General features: G+C 40.8%; 1 protein-coding gene across 2 annotated transcripts; it reads right to left on the reverse strand.

Moving 5' to 3' along the window:
- Window positions 1-2708: 2708 nt before the first annotated feature.
- On the reverse strand, window positions 2709-22212 carry stx3b (syntaxin 3b). Of its 2 annotated transcripts, XM_079520771.1 has the most exons (11): window positions 21765-22209; window positions 11595-11669; window positions 10825-10924; window positions 10117-10191; window positions 9912-9982; window positions 9478-9586; window positions 9284-9357; window positions 8129-8263; window positions 7382-7492; window positions 4772-4885; window positions 2709-4345 (listed from the first exon to the last, which is right to left on the reverse strand). In XM_079520771.1, exons 1-10 carry the CDS (start codon window positions 21792-21794, stop codon window positions 4796-4798), a joined length of 870 nt encoding a protein of 289 aa, XP_079376897.1. In that variant the 5' UTR covers window positions 21795-22209; the 3' UTR covers window positions 2709-4345; window positions 4772-4795. The 2 variants fall into 2 exon arrangements, with proteins under 2 accessions (XP_079376897.1, XP_079376898.1); XM_079520772.1 differs by lacking the exon at window positions 4772-4885 and having other exon boundaries at window positions 21765-22212.
- Between the last annotated feature and the right edge of the window lie 1738 nt (window positions 22213-23950).

The raw sequence follows: 23950 nt of genomic DNA on the forward strand, positions 1-23950 counted from the left end.
TTTTTCAAAAATAACGAAAGTAACCATCCTACACGAAACGGGCGACAAGCTAGATCGTTATATTTTCGCCGCGCGGCACCATCATACGACGACGTATAAATTAGGATTTAATATGTTATTAACAAGAGATGCACTAGATTTGTCTTCACATGTCTACTGCCTGTCTGGATTTTCTTCTTTATTCGTGTGCAAATCCCCGATCTGCTAATCCGAGAAACGCAAGGTGCATCAAAACGAACATACCATCTTTTAAAGCGCATTCATATACCATTGGCCGGAGGGACAATCATGCTCTGATTGGCTAATTGGTAAACTGTATGGCAAATATTTGATATATTCTCATTATTGTTAATTACATCCATGGTTTAGAAACGTATTCTTGTTATGGAATATATGTGGAAAATTGTAGAATTGTGTACAATAGGAATACACAGACAATACTTTTTGTTAGCAATACATTTGATTCATGCCATGATAGATGTAGCATTGTAGCCTATCAAAATCAATACAAAAATTAGGCTACTGGATGAAACCAACATATGCTTTCTACTTGTGTAGCCTGCCTGCGTTCTATGGCCTGTGTGTTTATACTTTAAATGACTGCTATACATTATAGCATAACAAACTAACTAACAAACTAAATACATTGTAATTAGCCATGGTTCACATGACGCTCGTACATCACAGACGTCATGTTTCATGGCTACAAGCCTACATTGCTACAATTTCATTTAATTCATTAATTTCTTCATAACATAACATGCAAGAGAATTACATACATGAATGTACACAACACTTAATACAATGCACGCAAATTGATTTTTATTACATAACATGTACTTTATAATATGGTAACTTGACACATAACCACTACATAAACACTGAGACCCCTTTTCCACCGGTTGGTTCCCAATGGGAATCGGTTCAGTTCTTTTTGGTTCTTAACTCCATGAGCCAGAGATTAATTATGAATTGAGTGTGCAAAACTATACCTATATTAAATTGTTTATAGGATCAATATAAGTAAATGAATATATGATAACCCATCCACAGTAGTGGATTTTTTATATTTAATATTTTTTTAATATTTTCCTAAATGCCTCATTTGCATATTTAAACATTTAAAATGTGTAACACAATAAGTCATTGTTTTCATGTAAGTAATCAACTGGGGAAGTTTCATGGTGATAACAATCTAATATAGGTATAGTTTTGTCCACTCAATTCATAATTAACGTTCCAATTTTGGAGCTCTGGCTCATGGACTAAGAACCAAAAAGAATTGAACCGGTTGGGAACCGATTACCGAAAAGGGGTCTGAATGAGTGACCAGTGACCACTTGTACAGAAAACCACCATTTCAGCACCACGAACATACAGACAGATCGTACACAAATATCTCATACAATCACACACGAAACTTTTTTTTTTTTATGACCAGAAATAAAGTACGGATAACACTATTATTGAGACACACACTCACACTCACACTCTCTCTTTCTCTCTCTCTCACACACACACACACACACACACACACACACACACACACCCCAATGGACAAGTTAATCAATCAACCAACTTTGCCTCTGGGCATGAGGCAGAAACCCTACTTTCCAATGCCCCCGAAATTTGCTGAAAACAAGTTAGATTGCCTTTGCATTGAATTGGTAGAAAGAGTAATAATGCACTTGATCCAAGCTTACAGTAGTTTGTCCAACTATGTCCAAAGGAATGATCTGTACTCTAAAATCCCGACAGCCACCTCAAGGAGGCGCCAGTGTTTCCAAATTGGATTAAGAAGAGATTTTAGCAAATGACAGGGCTGAAATCATTTTTGTTTTGTTTTTTTATATTTAAATAAAGTAAGGGGACAAGAGGAACACTTGAGTCAATCTTCTAGTTGATGGAGAAAGCCACCGTCATTCCACCTAGAAACAAAGCAAAGACACATTTTTATACTCCAGGCATTTTTACAACACTGAAAGTCATTTATAGTTGGTGTTTATTTTACCTGTTCTAAACCTTTATGAGAAGAAGCTGTATAGATAGGAGAAGCCAACGATTCCAATTATGACACAGCACAGGGTGATCATCATCTTTTTCTACAGAATTCAAGGAGAGCATGATTATTATGATTATTATGTCTGTATACTTAACTAAACACAGATCAGAAACAAAGAACTTGAGGAAATAACTGAACAGGTGAACATGGGGTCAGACAGGGAAGGGTGTGGGGGTGTGTGTGTGTGTCTGTGTCTGTGCATGCATGATTGTTAGAGCAGAATGACAACAAAATTAATTTACCTCCTTTCAAATGATTCTGTCAGAGACCCTAATATGAAAATGTTTTGGTTTGACATAAATTCCATTATTACATAAATTACAATATGCTAAACAGATTCATAGCAGTGCTATTGAAACATGTTAGATTAGTCATACAAATATTTATTGACATAATTTCAATTTAATTCTAGTTAAAGTATTCATCATATGGTGGACCCGTGGGCCACCACTTTGTAGATGTAGCATATTTTCGACCTCACAGCAAAGATGATTTGCTACAAGCAGCATTTCTTCCCATAAAATATAAACAGACATTAACTACACCACAGTTAAATAATGAACAATAAAAAACAAACAAATAGTCTTTCTTTGCCATGTGCAATGGTTTGTACAACAAACCATGGAGGTGACACCTTGAAAACAAATTATCAAAAAACATAAAATCTTTAATTCCTTCGACATTTTGGCAACATGAATAAAAGTATATTAATTAAGTCTTATACACAGATTTCAAAACATATTAAAAACATTCTGGTTAAAATGTCTCTGTGGTGTGAAGCAATGGGTAGGACTGATTGGATTATTAACTGAAATCCAGTCAATAGATCTTGCTTTCAAACAATGCAAGGCCAATAAGCAATGCCAAAAAGTGAACAATGGTTCAAATCCAGTGGCCAGGGGTTCAGATTCTACTAAATGCAGTGGAAGCCAAATATGCTGTTATGCTAAATACAGTAGATGTTTGTTTTTTGAAACATTGCTGTTCTTCCAGGTTTGTCATCTTATCCCAGTCCTGGGCAACCATTTAACATTTAAAAAAACAACTGGATTCAACCAATCTCAAGAATCATAGGTGAGAATAGCACACCATTCCTCTTTAAGATGGGGAACTGTAGCTTATTCAGTCAGATGAGACATGAGCAACTGTATTGGAGCAATTTATGCAGAGGTGATAAAGTGTTGTGCACGTTGTCACTTAACAAAAAAATACACTTTCTGTTGAAAGTTTGTAGGATATGTTAAACATACGCACTAACTTTTGATTAAGGGCATACTTTTTTTTATTTCCAGTGTCACATGACTATGTCCCAGTGTAGTAGATACTACTGTAGCTAGCTTTTCATTATAATATTTTTCATTGCTAAAAGGATGCATGGCAATCAGTGGTGTGTTGCAGGTTTTTCGGAGAGTATACAATTCCCTCCCACATGCACTGCTCATATGCGTGCATGGTCACCACAGTAACAGTGTTGTTGTTTTTTTATTGTTAAGTTAATGCGTGAACTACTTCGAAACTGCCATTATCACCTCAATAGCCACACATAAGCCTTCACCTCGGACACCACATTATCACATGAAAAAGGCTATTGAAGTCTACATTCTTGCTGCCCTCAGCCCCTCATGAAGCCCCTACGCTACCTTGGATGATGAGACAATCTTCGGGGACGGTATACTACATAATTATATAGAGCAACACACTAGAACACACCACTGATGGCACTGTATATCAAATCAAAGTGTCCAGGTGAATTAAATACACATTCAAATCAAGTGCACAACATCTGGAGGCATCAAAAACAAATTTCAAACACTGAAATGTTGTATAATGATGAAATGTTATTTCCCAGTTCCCTTTTCCCCATAATCATCCGAGATACAATATGTATTGTACCTGATGTTAGCACTAGTCTCACTTCCTCATTTGCAATGTAACATCCTCAGGAACCTTATTGCTGATTGCAGTGGTCCAAGCCTTATAAGGCTCTATGCCTTTTGTGAAAGTGTCTCACTGGGTGCGTTTGTACTGGTTAGAATTCCAACCAGACAATTTCAACTCCTCCAGACCAGCACCAAACGTTCAGTCAAAAGTGTATCCAAATGGAGTGATAGATTTCAGTTTTCTGTCCACTCTCTCCTTGGTGGGAAAGTTGATGAAGGGTAACATAACATGGAATGATGACATGGCTGATGAAGGGAGGTCCTTTTATATTGTCTGGGTGAGAATGACAATGAGGAGAATGAGGGCCACCACAGCACAGCACACGGCGATAATGATGGTCTTCTAAAAGGATGAGATGGAGAAAAAACATCAATGTGTATTGTCATTCACTGCATGCAAATGCTTTAGCACCAAATTAGCCCACAGGCCAAACACCAGCTGTGTGTAGCTAACCCACTAACAAACACACCCATGGGGGTCCTGGGGGACAATGACACCATTCATTGCATGCAGATGCAGACCCGCATGAGACATTAGCACCAAATGATCCCACAGGGCAAACACCAGCCTAAACTATTGTGTGTAACTAGCTACCCACTAACAAACACACACACACACCCATATAAGCCACCAGGAGGAAGAAAATACCTGCCCACAGCCTCACACACAACTCAAGTCGACGAGAATGCAAAGCCCTTTCCCAAAGCTCCTCTCATACCCACACCCATTATGGTACACCCAAGGTTATTTTACTCCAGAGTTACTCACCCTTCCCTCTACTCAAACAGTTCATCAGCTTTGCTTCAATCCCACTGACAACCCCACAATCAGAGCTATTATGGCCAGCAAGACCAGCACAACGACCATTATTATCCCCACTTTCTGTTGGGAACAACCAAGTGCATAATATTAAAAACCATTCCCAGAAGGGAACAATGAAAATGTTATGCTATAGGCCTACTGCAGGAGGAAGTAAGGTGACTAGGTAACACCACAATGTATTTACTATTTAGTGTAATATAATTTGTAAAGAAGTCAGTTCATGTTCTAAAGAAAGAAAATAATTTACTATTAGCCAGCCACAGCGAATAAGTAAACACACGTCAATGATTGTATTTCTAATACCAAGATCTCAAGTTCTGAAAACAAACATATTCAGCAGATCAGTCATAAACCACATAATATAGACAATGACATCACACAGAGTTTAAAGAGCACAGATTGGCAGTTTGTAATAGGACAGAGAGAGAAAAGCAGAGCGCAAAAGCTGTGTTTGTGTGACTGTACCGTGTGCGTGTGCGGCGTGTGAGTGTGTGCGTGCGTGCGTGCGTGCGTGCGTGCGTGCGTGCGTGCGTGTGTGTGTGTACATCTGTGGAGAGTGAGGGCTCAGGGATCCACAATGCTGAAGGAAAACTGGAGGATTGCCTGGGTAGGTTACAGTGCACAATGATGGTCAGGCCACAAGGTGAAGGTTCAAGAACAGACGTCAAGGGATCAGGGATCATCAAGGTTCATTGGGTCAAAGTCCTGATGGTGGAGGTGGTCATGGCTAAGTTTCCCATAAGGGGAATACCACTCGTCATCCATGTCGTCTAGGAGAGTTCAGTATTAGAAAAGAACATTGTCTGTGAAATCATAGTCTTGCATAGCATGGCAATCAGAGATCTCTGCCTACCAATACATCTGTTGACCTCTAAATTGAATGTAGGGGCTAAAATAGGGTGACCACTGACCAGACGTCCCGGTTTGTCCCGCTTTCAAGTTGCATGTCCCGAGTCCTGACAAATATCTCTAAAACACTGATATGTCCCGGTTTTCAATATTCACTACAAAATTGTCCCGGTTTTTGACAATTCAAATAATAGTTGTTTTCAGAGGTTGCAACCGTTGCATAGACCTTTATCATGTTCTTTTCATGTAACATGCTCAGCTAACCAAGCAGTCTGAATTCAATGCTGATGCTGATGTTTGTCAATAATGTATACAGTATGTGCACGTGCATGCGAACATGCACATTGACTTAAGTGTCCCGGTTTGAGGGGCTGAATATTTAGTCACCCTAGGCTATAAACGAAACAATTCAGAAACAAACTGCACTGTAGAACCAATGCAAAAATGATGATAGTGCAGTTCTAAATATTGGGACAGTATCAGGATTGATTTTCCATGCATAGGTTTTAGTGTGGGTTTTATCCAATCTTTAAGACCAAGCATTGCATTTAGACTTCACCAGATCTGTTGGTAAGCAGAGATGTCTGATCATCTGGCAGGCTATGTGAGACTAATGAAGTCACAGCTGATGTTCAGGATGTTTAAGCACTTAAACCCCAGCATTCATATTCTGCAGAACGTTTGCGGAAAATAGCAGGTTTATAGCTTGTAGATTGGCTATTTTCGTTTCAGATATTTCATGTAGAGTGAAAACAGCCATTAACTAGTATAGAGCCCTGAATCCCAGGGTTGACCGGAGTGGTCAACCAAATATAAGTTTTAAAATCTCTGGGATGACACAAGGCCATAGTGATGATAACTGGGATTTTTAAATTGTGCTACTAGTCAACCTAATTACTTGTTTACAGGCCATACTGAGTGGTATTCCAAACCACTACCGTTGCCATTAGATTCTGTGCTTTTGGGAAACCCAACCATTGATCTCAACAGAGGTCACTCACACGGCGAGCCTCTTGCTGAAACTTTGCGGCTTTCTTAGTGTCCGCTACCGCCCGCTCCACGAAGCCCACCGACTGGTCCATGTTGCTCTCAATCCTTTCAATCATTCCACCCTGACAGTAGGCAGGATGTCGCACAGTGAGAAAGTGAGAAATGTGTGCAGAGGCAAAAGAGAGGAGAGACGCAAATCCAGAAGAAGGACACAGATGCCGTTGCCCACAGTATAATCCAGAGTGTTCCAATCTGGCAGGTCCATTTTTACACTTCTCCATTTCAAAAATAGCAGATCTGTATTTTTGCTGTTTTTGAAAATCTTTGAAAATGTTGTGCTTATAATGATATGCCCAAAATAGGGTCAAAAGTGTTTAATGAATACTCTGGATTTGACTGGGTAGTCAATGTGTCATCAGCAGTGTGGAGCAGATGGGATTGTGTGACTGTGAGAACGTCATGTAGTTTTGAGAGTGAGAAAGATTGAAAACCATGTAGAAAAAATGAAATGGGAATATGAAAAAACAAATTAGCAGTTCTGCTAATTTGCGCTGTTAAAGCCTAATTTATGTTTCAGCAAGTGACATGTCGTTTGACAAAAATGACGTATTTTCAACTGAAGGAAATGTTGATGCGAGATGCGTCATTTAATGTCATGCAACACTCTTTTGCCAAATCATAAATCAACTGTATGAGCAAAGAATGGTTATACAGTACCTTACGAGCCTTTGTCTTGTACCTTACTGCTTTCTTAGTTTCGGCCTTAGCTGCGGCTATGTGGTCCACAGTTTTGGATATATTCTGTTCTATGTTATCTACTACATTACCCTGAAAAGCATACAGAAAACAAAATTAAAACGAGCAAGATAAACTGTTTAACTTTAGGGTTTCACTGCTCAGCACAATACGATAACGGCACATATATTTTGAATAGGAAAAACGTCATAACTATAGACTATACAATACAAGTTGTAGTGGCAAGACAGGAAATGATGGTGATAATGAATCATAATTATTAGTGACAGCAACTCAAAAAAACACATCACAAAAACATCAATACGATAATGAATAATTATTATCACCCACAAACAACTCAAAAAAGACACAGACAATAGAAATACGGGGCAAAAAAGTGCCTTACCTCAAACAAGGCTTTCCCTCAGAAGGCATGACATAACCAGCAAAAACAGTATGTGGTTATGCATCATCATTAAGCAGCTAAGGTATTGGGAGTATTGGCTCTACCTATGGAATTGTACTTACTCAAAATGAGAAAGTCTACAAAATCACTGGGGAAAATGTGTGTATCACTTACTGAAATAATTTATGTCAAATCCCACAATGATTGGGTGGTGAAATGAAGTGACAGAGATATGAGAGGACAATAATGAAGTTAAACACAATTGGTTTAAATGAAAGGGCTACAATGGATGGATGGATGGATAGATAGATAAATATGTATACCTGGTTCTCCACCAGCATGGCAATGTCTACAAACATGTCATGGAGCTCCTTGATGCTGCTTTCCAGTCTGACAATATCTTTGTGTCTGGATTCAATCTCACTCAGTGCCTGCTTGGAAATCCCAGAGTCCACGATCTGTAAATCAATCTTTATTTCAGACCCAGGAGGATCCATATCACAAACAATACAATATAACAGTAAATACACAAATTAAAATAAATAAAAAGGTACATATATGCACATATCCCACACTGTTCAGTTTCTGACATACAGACATGTGCGCCAGTGGTTCCACAGTCTCGACGAGAACCTGAGTGAACTGCGTTTAGGGTCCGTTATTACAGCAATCATGTCGTTTATTGACTCAGATGCCCTACACATGAATCTGTACATGAGGTTACGTAGTACAGCAGAGCAGGTAGGTACTCCGACACTAACAAACATCTGGCTAGCACTGGAGCTTCTTGGCACTCTCAACAGCAGCCTCATACAATCATTATAGGCCACTGTGAGTCTTCTGATGCTGCTTTGTCTATAGCGGCACCATAGGTGTGCAGTATACAGCGGTGTACAGAAGGATCTAAAAAGCGATATCTTCACAGGAACCGAGCACATGCTAAATTTGCGACACAGCATGTTTGCTTGGGCATACAGCTTCCGTCGCTGTCTATAGATGTCCTTGTCATCTGAGAGATCATCAGAGATGATATGGCCCAAATAAGTGTACTCGCTGCACACACTAAGAGCAGTGCCAGCCAGATGGAAGTCAGGAAAGGCTGAATGTCTGTCTTCCCTACTTCGGATTATCATTATTTTACTTTTCTTAGCATTGTATTTTATATTAAAATCAAGACCATACTGTGAGCATACTTCCAGAAGCTGTTGGAGACCAGCACTATACGGACTGAAAATGACCAAATCATCAGCATACATCAGGTGATTAATTAGTGAGTCACCAACCCTACACCCTGTACCACATGTATTTAAAGACAATGATAAGTCATTCATATAAACATTAAAAAGAAAAGGAGATAAAATTCCCCCTTGTAAAGGATAGGAGTCTGGCATTATCACCCAGGACGGTACTGTGCATATATAGATGAACAAATACACTCTCCCACACATGCACACGCACACACACGCACACACACTTACCCCAGCTGTGAATACAGCAGAATTGCCACTCTCCAACATCTCTTCCAGTTCGTCATCTGTTGTTGCCTTTCCAGCTGCAACAGAAAGGTGAAAGTTATTATGGGTGCATTTGGAAATTCACATGCAACAATTAGTTAGTCAAAGTGACAAGATGGCAAACAAGATGTTTTTATGTGTATGTTTCTCTGACTCACTGATCTCTAGCTGTCTCTGGATACGTCCTTTACTCTTCTCCCTGAAATCCACCTGGGCTTCATTGTACTTTGTCATCACCTCCACAAACTTCCTGGACAACACTGCATGCTGGGAGACATTAGAAAGCTCTGGGTCAAGTGCAGCAGCTTTCATGTTAACTTGTTGCATTCCAGCTCGTTCATTGGTAGTCCACAGTGGTTTTGAAAGACTATTAACTTCAATGTTTAATTGACAGCATACAAACTTATCTTGCACTGCCAAAGACTCCAATTTATCTGAGACTAGAGATTAATTTATTAGTTAATCAGACAATTATGATGGTAAGTGAACATACAGCATGGATCCAATTTATATCAATTATATCAATTTATATCAAGTAAGTTACCAACCACTAATCACTAGTAAATTAAGTTGTGGGACAGCCATTGTTTACCTGGGATTTACGTATCCGCATGTCAGCTGACACCCTTTCCTGCTCATCTGACTCCAGGTTCCGTTCGATGGCTGGGGGGGGGGGGAAACGTTCCAAAATACTTTTGGATTAATGAGCCAATGAAAATGTGCAAATTACAACTGACATGGTTTTCTTTCACCCGTTGTGTTGGTCAGTGTAGTGAGTAGTGTAGTAGTTGACTTACTCTTCAGTTTGTTTCTGGCATTGTTAGCCATCTTCTTAACGTCATTGGTAATGGCCTCCAAGTCATCTTGTGTTTCTGTTGAGGAATTGAGATTATTTGATGGAATTGTCCTTATAGGAGAGTATGGGACAGATACTTGAATGTAAACATTTAAGGTGTAAGAGAGCGGTAAAGGATATATTAGGGATGCTACATTAAATCAAACTCATTGATTTCATCGATTATAAAATATGATTAAATCAATTCCAATTCAAGTCATTATAGGCAAAGAAAAGTTTCAAAATAGTGAAAATAGCAGACATCATATATCAGTGTGACACATTGTGAGCTACACCATTGTATAACAAAGTATACAATTTCATGTTTGTTGATCTCAACTTGCTTCTCGATTATTTGATTAATCAAAAAATGTAATCAATTGAATAATTTGTAATTATGCATAGTTGCGGTACTAATGTAGAAGAGGGTATGCTATGCGCATGCATAAAGTGAGTGGCAAATCGAGTGGCAATTGGCAAAGTGAGTTTAATGTAGTTTAACGTTGTTTAATGCAATCGGATAGAACTGTATGTGTGGGCTGTCAAGGTCAGAAAGATTTCTTTTTTTGCCACTCAGTAGGTGTTCTCGCATGCATAACGTCCCAGTATGATGATGATGTCACGTGCATATCCTCTATAGAGAGAGCGGCGGATACAGAAAGTGTCTCACTCGGATCTGACGTGGGAGCAGATAGGATGACCGAATAGAGCTTCTTGATCTCAGCCACGTTCTCGTCAATCTTATCAATACTGTTCCTGATGTCTTCAATCTGAAAAACAGAGAAATAACAGAAAAAACACAATCAAAATCAATCACAACTTCACAGTCAGTTTGCACTCTTCACACATTGTCCACAGACGTTTACCACTGCCAGGGCTTTCTATTCCACAACCACCGATCCCTCTGATATGCCCATATATGGCTAATTACAGATAAACATCAGCAATCTCCATATATGGGCACAAAAGGAACATAGACAGGCGGGTACAACAGGTACTGTGACAACGGGTATAACGGATATTGCACAACAGGGTCGGTTATGCATTCCCTATTTGCATCGTTCACAACTTGCATCATACCCATGTAAGCCGGTACCCAACGGGCAGTATTCTGGTAAACATGAATATGAATAGGGATGAACGCAGTCGCACATACAAAAAGAATACACACAGATGTAGACAAAGATAGGCCTGTCACGATCATGACATTTTACTTGACGATTAATTGTGATTCAAATAATTGCCTAATGCTGGTCTATTGTGTATGAGTTGACACTCATACACAATAGGTTATCAGCTGTTCTGTGCACATACACACATGTAGACGCGCACACGTGCGTGCACGTGACACATTTAAAATGCCGTACGACCGGGGTGGGGGTGGGGGGGTTACGGCATTACCACCATTACACCACTGCTCAAAACATCAAACACGTTCACCTGACAGAAGAACTCATCCATGAAGGCTGCATTGTCAATAGCGATCTCCACATCTTCATCATCGTGGTCACACACCTGAAATAAAAAGGGCAAAGAGCAGATCCTTTATCAGATAACATGTTACATGCATGTTAAAACTGGTCAGTAGAGACCCCTAGACTATCAATTGAAGACATTACTTAAAAATTGCATCCCTACTAGGAATTTTAAGACATTTCATTGATTGATTAACTTTATCAAACAATCATTAATTCATAGATTCTGGGACAGTTTTAAGGCCATTTTATATTTCACACAATCATTTTGTGTGTAGATTAGTTTAGTCTGTGTGAAACCGACACGCCCTGACAAAGAGTCAGCAACAGAACGCAAGTGTCCAGACCGAATTGATTGATTGAATACTATAACAGTTTGCAAAAAGTACACAGAGGCACAGAACAGACATACAATACTATGCAAAAAAATCATCAATACTAGGAGCAATACAAGTATATTTACTGAAAAACAGTGGGGGGGGATCATTTCTTTTGGCAAGCTAAAAGCTAAAATTGCATATACAGTAGGTGCTCTCTTCTGGCGCTTTTGAAAGAAGGTAGGGAGTCACTTTTTATGGCTGGTGGTAGGGCATACCACATTTTGTGGCATATTAGTAGAATACATTTATCCCGGTGTTAGGGCCAAAACTGGGGGGAATGAGATCGGTGGAGCTCCCCCTGGTGTTGTACCCATGAGTGTTACTCACTCACTCTTCTGAAGTAGTTTGACAGGTACATTATTGAAAACTAGGCCCATTGCTGACCAATCTGAGGAGATCCTGCCCAAAAATATTCTTTGGTTGACATTCTTAATTACTTTTGTTGCCATTTACTGGAAAGATTGTTATCAAAAATACAACCCAGATAGGTACAATTTTCCTTGTAATAACATTGTGACCCACTCTGGTCGTAAAGCCTAAGGCCTTACAGAGGTTAATTTTGTACCCAAAAAGAATGGAATCAGTTACCTAGGTTTAATAAGTTTGTCATCAGCAAGCCATGTGCGATTTCACTGAGCACTGTGCTAAGGGCTTTTTCAAACTGCAATTGTTCTATTCCGAGATCAGGAAAGGAGTCATCCGCAAAGTCGCAAACAAGAACATAAATATGTTTACATGTCAATTCATAAACACCAGGAAGCCACAAAATTAAAGATTTGTATGTGCACTTTTGCTTTATTCAAACAGGAAATTGTGTAGAGAGAGAGGAAGCAGAGTGGGAAAGATGTCTTCAGCCGTATGATGATGTAACCGTTTGATGATGTAGCGATTTTGGTGTGGTTAAATGGTAAATGGTGCATTTATATAGTGCCTTTATCCAAGGCGCTTTACATAGATTGTGCATTACATTCACCCATTCACACACACATTAATTCACCGATGGCAGCAGAAACCATGCAAGGCACTAGCCAGCACATCGGGAGCAATTTGGGGTTCAGTGTCTTGCTCAAGGACACTTCGACACTAACTCTGGGGGAGCCCGGGTTCGAACAGGCAACCTTGCGGTTACCATCCAGCCACTCTACCCCTGAGCCACCGCCGCCCGTGTGGTTGGCTATCAGTGTGCCACAGATCATTCTTTAAGGTTGGAAAGTAGTCATTTAACATTTTTACGGCGTGGCTCTTCAAGAGGTCCAACTGTGCGTGCGTGCGTGCGTGCGTGCGTGCGTGCGTGCGTGCGTGCGTGCGTGCGTGCGTGCCATGATGGTCAATTCGGCACAAGCACCAGGTAGGCGAAAACCACGTCATAAAACACAGTGGGTAAACATTAGGTAACGAGCCTGGCCATTCACAGAGCTCAACTTTGTCTGTGAATATTTATTTGCACTAGTAAGGCCGGGCTCAAGGAACCTAACCTGTTTTGAATACTATGCGCTGACCTTGAATGTCATGTCATGCTGCTGTGTAATGACTGTAAGACAAGAATGACTACTGCAAAAAGAGTCTGCTTTTCTTCCATTTGTCTCTGCCAGGCGATTGCATAGCAAAGACTACGTTTTCGCCTCTCTGTCTGTCGGTGACAACTTTAATTTGTGACTTCTGAGGGGCACTGTCCAACTGAAGACTTCATACGAACATGTCTGTCTGGAGTTGCCCTGAGGAACAGTCCAAATTCTCAGCACTCTGCACTTGACATTCCTCATTAAACCACATAGAGCAAAGTCAAGTCATGGAAAAACGTAGGCCACACGTTTATAATTATATTGACTCTTATCCACTCCCTTGGAATCACCTGACGTCTCCAAGTCTTTCCCGAGTCAGCTGACCCAAATGACTGTGCTCTAATCAGCATGTAACCTACCCTCCAAGGCATGGCTCAGTCTACAAATGGTGTTCTCAGTCAATACTCTTTACAGTTATTTATACTGTGGCATAGCTCCCTCTATTCCCTCTATCCTAGATTAGTGTTTCTCAACCTGCCCACAAACCCTTTCAAGATTTTCAACTGGGCCAGAAAAGGTTGAGAACCACTGCTCTATCCTATTGTATTACTCCTCATGACATCAGAATGTTGTTTTGTAAACACAGGCAGCACAGGGTTGACAGTACAGATTAGTATTACATTCGAGCAAGAAGAATCAGTTCTTTACATCGTATATGGCTGTGTTTTAGAAAGTCCTACAACTGACATTTGAATAGCAAATGTAGCCTAAACGAGTGGTTCCCAAAGTGGGGTCCGGGGACCCCCAGGGGTACCTGAGGGAGTTCCAGGGGGTCACCAGCTAAATGATAACTCAGTGTACAAATGGAACCAAATTAAATCAAACCTCAGTTAAAATAACATTGATTTTACAATATAAATTGGGGGTCCCAAAGATAGAAATGCCATTAAATGGGGGTCTGTAGACTAATATGCATGTCAAACTGGGGGTCCTTGAAATTTAACTGGTTGAGAATCACTGCTAGAGCCATACAAATCTTCTCTTATGGGGGTCCCTGCCACGTCTTTTCAAAAGGGGGTCCGTGAGCTAATTAGTGTCAATTTGGGGGTCCTTGACATGAAAAGGTTTGGGAACCACTGGCCTAAACAATGTAGTGCAAGCTTGCAGCACTCACCATGAACAAAGATCGACAACATACAACTGTTTTTTAACTTCACTTGAATCATACCAAAACATCATGTGTATTGTGTATGTACACTATGCATTGCACACAAGCACATAGGCTACAGCACAATGCCTAACAATTCTGGGGTAGTAGAGATAAGAGTAATAGTTTCCTTCCTGTGTCTTTCTCAGCAAAAAAGGGGGGAAAATGGTGTGAAAACTGGACAGTAACCAAACCCAGAATGTGAAAGACACTAACCCAACCCAGAGAGTGTGACTGTCACTTTTCAATGACTAAATAATAATAGAATAATACTTTATTTATATAGCACGCAAAACGGCTTATGACATGAAGCGCTGGAAAGTTGAAAACCCCCATCCCCACCCCAATACAAATTGACCGCTACAATAACAATATCATTAAGGAAAGTTGTATGTATGTACTGTAAACTCTTAATGTCTATTTTCCAGACAGGGGGGGGGGGGGGGGGGGATAATCTGAGGACCCCCAGGTTGAGAACCCATGCGGTAGAACACAGTGGAGAACACTGAGGAGCAATGCCCCTCTGCACCGATATTGGTTAGGGAAATACAAGGTTCACTCCCACTCTTATGCCACATTTCCTGAGTTGTTTGCCCAGTCTATAGAGTGTCGCAGTCCCGCCCCCTTTCATGACGATGTCAGGCCCAGGAAATAATTCCCAATGCATTTGTCCCATAGACATTTCAAAAAGTATTTATTTAAAGACCTTTTAAGTGTCATACAAAGCCAACTCGAGTTGTGACAAATCATGACAATAAACACAATATTTTGGACCAAACTAAATAATTACAAAGAAAAAAAACAAGAAAAAAAAAGTGTTGTAACCTGCCGTTTTCTTCTTCTTTCTAATTATTTGTTCGGCCCGAAAAATTGTGTTTGTTGTCATGATTTCTCACAACTCAAGTTGGCTTTGTACGAGGCTTAAAAGGTCTTTAAATACACACTTTTTGAAATGTCTATGAGGAAATTGAACGGGGAATCATTTCCTGGGCCCTGGTAGGGGGCGGGACTGCAACGCTTTATAGGACCACTCCTATAGACAGCTGTGTCCTTGGGTCACTGGCTGGGTCATCTGTCCGAGCACGAAAATAGCGTTTGGTTGGTTTTCACCACCAAGTGTCCCTGTTACGCAGCCTAACAAACATACATATTAACTGTATAGTGTATATACCTGTATGATGATTTCGGGTGTGACAGTACAGTACAGGACACCCACACTGTAACTGTCATTTCTCAACCATTTCGGACGCGGGGCAGCTAGCCGGAAACGGGCCGGCACCCTGGGCGCGGCGTTCCTGTGGGTCTGGAACTTCCGGGGACCCTCACACGGAGTTGCACTACTCACTTCACACGGGTGTGATTTTTTTTTTAAGGAAATCATTAAACCAGGCATTAAAGACCCAAATTTGATTTGACTATCTTTTCAAACAACCCTATAAATTGAGTCAAAGTATAGATATCCCTTGGGCCTGTTTCACAAAACCTGGATTAACTAATTCAGGATTTAAGCAAAAACCAGGCTTGTTAAATCCTGGTCCGTAGAGCCTCGTTTATTCCGTTCCACTAAAGCCAAGCGAGGCTTAGAATGGGCGGATTAATTGAATAAGTGTGGAAAGAATCATTGGTTTGTGATCAGATTGACTGCTCAATGAACAGTAAAGACTTCAGGATTAGGATAAACCTGGCTGTTAGCCTGGTCCGGAGCTGGTCAGGAGCAGGCCAAGTCCACAGCATTAGTTTCCATGGTAACTAGTGTGGCATTGCCTTCATGAAACCGAATCAAGCCTCAACCAGCCTCAGCCAGGTTAACTGGCTAAATTAATCTGGCAAGATTAACCAGCTTTCATGAAACCGGTTAATCGCTGATCCAGGATATATAAACCAGGAAATCTGTTAAATCCTGGTTTAATCCCTAATCCAAGTTTCGTGAGGGCAACTTTGTGAATGTGGGGATGGTGATGTGCTGTAAACATTCATTGACTGATTGGCTTCATTAATGCCCCAGAGGAGAAATGGATAAAGTAGAATAAAATTATAATAATTTAAAACTATTTACTTTTACTATTAATTCAGACTTGATTGATTGATTACAGTTTGCAGAATTACAGTACATTTCAAGCACAAACTCAATACAAAGGCTGTTAACTGTGAGTGGACGACCCAATTAAGCATTACACTTGTTTACAAGAGGGTCCACCATGTTCAATTCATCAAAACATTTAGAGACGTACAAATAGACACTTCTATATAGAAAAAGAACAGAACATGAATTCATCGTAATGGAGGTAAAAAGGGAAAAGAAACATATACAGTGAGGGAAAAAGGGGGGCGGGGTGTTGGGGGATTCAGATTTTACGGGGGCCAGTTTCGAATTGCAGCCATCCGTAGGTGCCCTTTGAGAGCGGTTTTGAAGGAGTCAAGGGATTCGCATGTTGGTAGGGCGTTCCACATTTTGGTGGCATAGGAGCGAAAATAATTTAGTCCCTCGTTTGTGCCGAATCTGGGTTGTACATGGTTCGTTGCACTCCCTCTGGTGTTGTGGGTGTGGACTTCGTTAACATTAAGGAAGTATCTAGACAGGTACATGGGTATCTTGGTGGTGTATCGAATCTTGTGGACCAGGCCAAGTAGGAGCCTGACCAGTTTGTTTTGGGAAGTCTGGAGCCTAGTTTTAAGGGCCTTTGAGGTGCTGTGGTACCAGGAGGTGCATGCAGCATGCATAGTCAAAGAAACCTTGTACGAGGGCTCCTGTTAAGGTCTTCAAGGTGTTTTTGTTGACCAGTGAGGAGATCCTGTAAAGGAATCTTGTTCTTTGGTTGACTTTTTTGATTACGTTGGTGGCCATTTTATCACCGGAAAGATTAGCCTCCAGGATGGAACCTAGGTAGGTAATTTCATCTTTACGTGTGATAACATTGTCACCCACTCTAACCAAGAAGCCATTTGCCTTGCTGAGATTACTATTAGAGCCAAAGAGAATGGATTCAGTTTTTCCCAGGTGTAAAGATAGCTTGTTATCAGCGAGCCAGGTGCAGATTCTACTGAGTTCAGAGCTGAGGGCCTTTTCAACCTGCAGTTTGTTCCTGTCTGAGACTAGCAGTGCCGAGTCATCTGCGAACAGGAACAAGTTGCAGTCACAAGCTGAAGTCATGTCGTCAACATATATTAGGAACAGTAAAGGCCCTAGTATGCTTCCTTGTTGAAATGAAATGAAATGAAATGAAATGAAATGAAATGAAATGAAATGAAATCTATATTTACCCAGGGTATCTGGGCTAAGCTCAAGAACTTGTTTCCAGCCAGGCCCTGCTCATAGAACACATTTCATCGTAGTGGTTCAATGCCTTGTTCAAGGGCACTTCAGCGGTGGTAATTTTAACGTGTCGGACGGCTGATTCGAACTAGGAACCTTCCGGTATCAAGACCGCGCCGCTATCCGTTCGGCCACCGCTGCCACTATGTTGACCAGGCCATGGGTGGTCTGGTTGTTGGGAAATGTCTTACAGTCACCATAACAACCATGGAAAACACGTGTAACTTGCTGACCAGCTGTAAAGCATTGGAAAAGCATAAGAGCGCTAAGATTGGCTGTTCTCACTGAAATAACAGAAACATAATATTTGGAAAACAAAATAAAATGTAAATATTTCCATTTTTATTTATACTGGGAATTCATTGTCTGTGCATATGTCCTGTTACATAATCCCCCTTTACAAGGCAATGACAGGCAGAGGTTCTAAATTAGATTTCATCACATGACCATTTTGACAAGTGTTGGCTTTACGGGTAGCCAGACTCACTGATGCTGATGTAGGAGGTTAGCCGGCCTACGGAAGTTACCAAATGATTGGTTGTGCCACTAAGTAGCTCATGTCACAGAGGTTTCCCTTCAATATTTGTAATCCCTAGTCTTTCTAGCAAAACCAGATGAGAAGTGAATGTACGAATAAAAGACCGGAAAACAATGAGCCAACAGAGGAACAGATGCTCTACTAATAGGCCTACATCATTTCCAACATTCCCTACTGATTTACCATGAGCTTATCCTGTGCTATGGCTGTCATCTAACCTGGCAAAATGCATGACAAGTATAGAATACAGACACAATCAGATTCTGACAAGTACTGGTATAGTATACTGATACACCAGTGACCAGGTACAGCTTTTCATATGAATTGAGAACTGCGAATGTTGAGTTCCGCCCTAAATGCCAATAGCACACATTCTTCCCTCTTGCCCTTATGGTTTGTTGTTCTACAGTGTACAGAGTACACTGCCCAGTAAGGAAAGTTAGGAAACAAAAAATGTAAACAACGTACTACAAAGGGAGTTGCTGAAATCTTTTTCTCTGTGGGTTGTAAATGTGAGAACATCAAAGTAAAATGTGATGTTTATTGTTCATGTAGATTTACCATTGAGTTCTTAGTTACGACACTTCCATCAATTTATGCAAGTAATTTATCTCAGGTAGGCTAGTCCACCTACCTGACACGCTAAACTAAAGGAATCATGTACTGAGTGCATTCAGCTATGAAGCCTTGGTTCAAAACACAATGAACACCTTCAGTGAGAAAGAATGGCATGTTCCACTATTCACCAAAATGCTCTGACCTACTAGACTCAAAATGCTTATTAGAATATCAATATAGCTTATGTAAAATAGAGAAAATAGCTCCAGGCCAAACTATTATCCTGAGTTTCCTGCTGCTCCTCTTTCCAGCATTATGTCAGCTGACCCAGTCACGCTTGGAGCATGGGTTCACACACACACACACACACACACACACACACACACACACACACACACACACACACACACACACACACACACACACACACACACACACACACACACACACACACACACACACACACACACACACACACACACACACACACACACACACACACACACACACACACACACACACACACACACACACACACACACACACACACACACACACACACACACACACACACACACACACACACACACACACACAGAATGATGGTAAAGTGTAAAAACACAGAGGCGAGTTGGGCAGAGTGTGGTGAGCGTGACAGACTTCACAGGAAGACTGTTGTCAGGTCTTCAACACATGAATATTGACCTATATGGTGACCTACATTACCTGTTCTCTAGTTACAGCAGACCACATCTCAATAACTTAAGCTTAATTCACACTTTGTTGTAGAAAACAAATATTTTCAGCACTTGTTAAGCAAAGGGTCAATGAGGCTTTAGCAAATATTTGGCAAATTACTCCATGTGTCCATGGCAACGCACCCGACTAGGGCTCAAATGGAACAGGGCCTCGCCCAGTGGGGGGCAAGCTTACTTAGTGCCACTGGTTAGTTACATCCTGGTTACCTTGTGACTGTGAGGCATTTCAATTTACAGGAAGTACAGTGCTACATATTGCTGCCTGCCTGCCTTCACTTGTCTTGTACAATTTAGGCATTTAGCAGATGCTCTTAATCCGGACTTACATTAAGCAAGAACAAAAAAGCATGTCAATACATATACATAAACAAGTAGTTATCATGAATGAATCATATGTAAGCTAAGAACGTAACAGTGGAATACAGTATATAATGAAACTATGCATACACTATATAGTGCTATGTCTACATAAGATGCTATAAGTCTACATAAAATGCTATATAAGTCTATATAAAATGCTATCCAAGTTACTAGTACAACTATCATGTACTAGTATCATTAATGTTCTCAGGATAATTTGATTCTGAATTCTGTACATAGCTAAAACAAATTGCTCTCTAGCCTACAGCGTTATTTTATTTTAATTTATTTTTTATCCCTCAACGATTTTTGGCCAGGGGAGGCAGTTTAGAGACCAGGATTACTGCATGTTTTTGTGAGGGTACCTATCCTAGGGGATACGGGGAGAACATGCAAACTCCACACAGAAAGGCCCTTTTGCCAACCCCACCTAGGGTAAAGGGTATTGGCACTGATGACGCGGAGGATTCCCCCAGTGGGAATCGAACCCATGCAGGACCATCTAGCTGTGAGGTGACAGCACTACCGTTCCACCCGTTAGAAAGAGTTCTCTAACGCTATGGACCAGAGCTAGCTAAATGCAAGGTTACAGCCAGGTGATTTTTATTGGGTTCAATGATTTGTTCTCTGTAGAGGTTCCGCAATCCTTTTTGAGAGGCGCTAGGCCCTCCTATGCACAGCTTTGTGTGTCTGTACCCCATAGCGATGATTTGATTGGCTGAGGGCTCACTTCACACAAGTGTGGTTTTTAAATTTGAAATGTCTCTTATTTAGATACACTAATCATGACATGGGCGTTTAGTTGTTGTTTATGTATTTGCTATTGGTTAACTTAACAGTGAGGGGAGTTAATGAGTTCACTAATTTAGGGTTACAGGCTTCAATCTAGCAGGTCAAATCAGACAAATTCATATTGAGAAGACTTCAGAAAGTGATGATGATGGGCATGGACTCATAGGCATTTGTTTTTTCTTTCAACTGGTTTGGTATGCCTTAGATCCAGTACTCAGTAGTGAACATACTTTAAAATAAATGAATGGTAGCTGACAGATACCTCCACCACAGCCAAGTGTAATGTCTGATATATTATATTAAAGAGATTGGTGTATTTATATGCCTTACTTAGCATTGTTTTATGTATTAGGACTATCTTATATTTTCTTACTTCATGTTACTTGTATCATCCCTACAGCGGTGCTGCCATGCCATCACATGTATCAATCAATCTACAGCTGGGACAAAGCAACTATGGCTGTGTCATCCCATCAAGACATGTCTGCATCTATATCAATAGAATCTATCATAATTTCCCCATAACTTTCAAGTCATGCCATCACACTATTTCCTCCTCGTACTTTTGCCAAAGGTCGTGTGTGTTTAAGATAAGTCAGTGTTGAATTGGAACAACTCCTGACAGTCATATATAGTGACAAATCTTATTTTAATGCCATACACAGAGGCTGGTGTGGTTACAGAAATATACATTCAGTGGAAACGTAGTTTCCTCGCAACAACTTACCGCTTTGAGCTGTTCCAATCGGTCCTTCATATTGCCGAGTGCCGACAGTTAATTAAACACTAAAACAAAATTAATAAATACTACAATGCGAATATGGTATAAAAAAAACCGAGCCGTATGTCTCGAAACTCTTCAGCCAGCTGGCAGGCTAGCTGTGCAATAGGATCCCACCGCCAGTGAGACGAAAGTCCGTTCTTCAACTTCAAGTCTTGGGAAAGGTGTCTTTGAAGATGACTTCTTCAATAAAAATGACTCGTTTCCAGCCACCGATGTTCCGTACAATATGGCTGCTGGGTTTAAAGCCAGAGGTTTTTGTTAAATCTCTTCGCTCAGGGGATTAAAACAACAGTTGTGTAGAGCACTATAATCTCTCTCGCTCTCTATCATTCTAAAACGCACTTTTCTGGCTCACGCATGCGTAAGGGGGGCCCCTTGTACACTTGAATGAAGCCACGCCTCGGACTGACTGGTGGTCAACACAACACCTGCCTCATTTATACTCCGCAGTACGACGGTGCTGCTAGTCCCGAACCCAAGTCTTATAAAGGTGGCGGCATAGGGTAGTTCTCAAACCTTTTTCATGTTTGAGTGATTGATTGAAATATGTATTAACAGTTTGCAGAATTACAGTACATTTCAAGCACAACTCAATACAAAGACTGTTAAACTGTGAGTGGACGACCCAATAAAGCATTACACTTGTTTACAAAAGGGTCCATGCACCTTGTTCAAATCATCAAAACTTCTATAGCCTATAGCCAAAAAGAACAGAACAGGAATTCATCATAAAGGAGGGGGAAAAAACATATACAGTGAGGGGAAAAAGGGGTGGGTGATGGGGGGGGGGTTCGGGGCCAGTTTATAATTGCAGCCGTCCGTAGGTGCCCTTTGAGAGCGGTTTTGAAGGAGTCAAGGGATTTGCATGTCTTAATGACTGTTGGTAGGGCGTTAGTAGTAGTTTGGTGGCATAGTAGCCACCAAAATAAAATAATTTAGTCCCTTGTTTGTGCCGAATCTGGGTTGCACATGGTTTGTTGCACTCCCCCTGTCAAAGTGGGCAGGGGTAAGGTGGGTTCGGGGGGTGAGGCCAAGTAGGAGCCTGACCAGTATGTTTTGGGAAGTCTGGAGCCTTTAAGGGCCTTTGAGGTACTGTGGTACCAAGAGGTGCATGCATAGTCAAAGAAACCTTGTACCAGGGCTCAGGTCTTCAAGGTGTTTTTAACTTTTTGTTGACCAGTGAGGAGATCCTGTAAACTTAAGGAATCTTGTTCTTTGGTTGACTTTTTTGATTACGTTGGTGGCCATTTTATCACTGGAAAGATTAGCCTCCAGTATGGAACCTAGGTAGGTAATTTCAACTTTTCATGTGATAACATTGTCACCCACTCTAACCAAGAAGCCATCTGCCTTGCTGAGATTAATATCTGATCCAAAGAGAATGAATTCAGTTTTTCCCAGGTGTAAAGATAGTGAGCCAGGTGCAGATTCTATCAGGTGTAAAGATAGCGAGCCAGGTGCAGATTCTACCGAGTTCAGAGCTGAGGGCCTTTTCAACCTGCAGTTTGTTCCTGTCCGAGACTAGCAGTGCTAGTCAACTGCGAACAGGAACAAGTTGCAGTCACAAGCTGAAGTCATGTCGTTTACATTGATGAATTCCTGTTCTGTCTATAGAAGTGTCTATTTGTACGTCTCTAAATGTTTTGATGATTTGAACATGGTGGACCCTGTTGGAAACAAGTGTAATGCTTAATTGGGTCGTCCACTCACAGTTAACAGCCTTTGTATTGAGTTTGTGCTTGAAATGTACTGTAATTCTGCAAACTGTTAATAAATTCTTCAATCAATCAATCAAAACATATATTAGGAACAGTAAAGGCCCTAGTATGCTTCCTTGTGGAACGCCACAGCTCACTGGGAAGGGGGGGGGGGGGGGGGGGGACAGTGTTCCGTTCACCTCCACCATCTGTTCTCTCTCCCCTCTAGGTAGTCAAGGACAGGGACCCCAAAATGAACATGTAGGCTATTTGGCCGCGGACCCCCATCAGAAAATATTTTGTGCCATATGCCTACAATCTTTTTTCAAAGTGTTTTGAAATTTGTAGATTAAATAGCCGATGCGTATAAATAGCCGATGTGTATGGTTAGTGTTTAAACTAGACAAAGTAAGTAATTAAGTCAGACTTGAT

The sequence above is a fragment of the Electrona antarctica genome, assembly GCF_951216825.1.
Source record: "Electrona antarctica genome assembly, chromosome: 1".
Taxonomy (NCBI): Eukaryota; Metazoa; Chordata; class Actinopteri; order Myctophiformes; family Myctophidae; genus Electrona; species Electrona antarctica.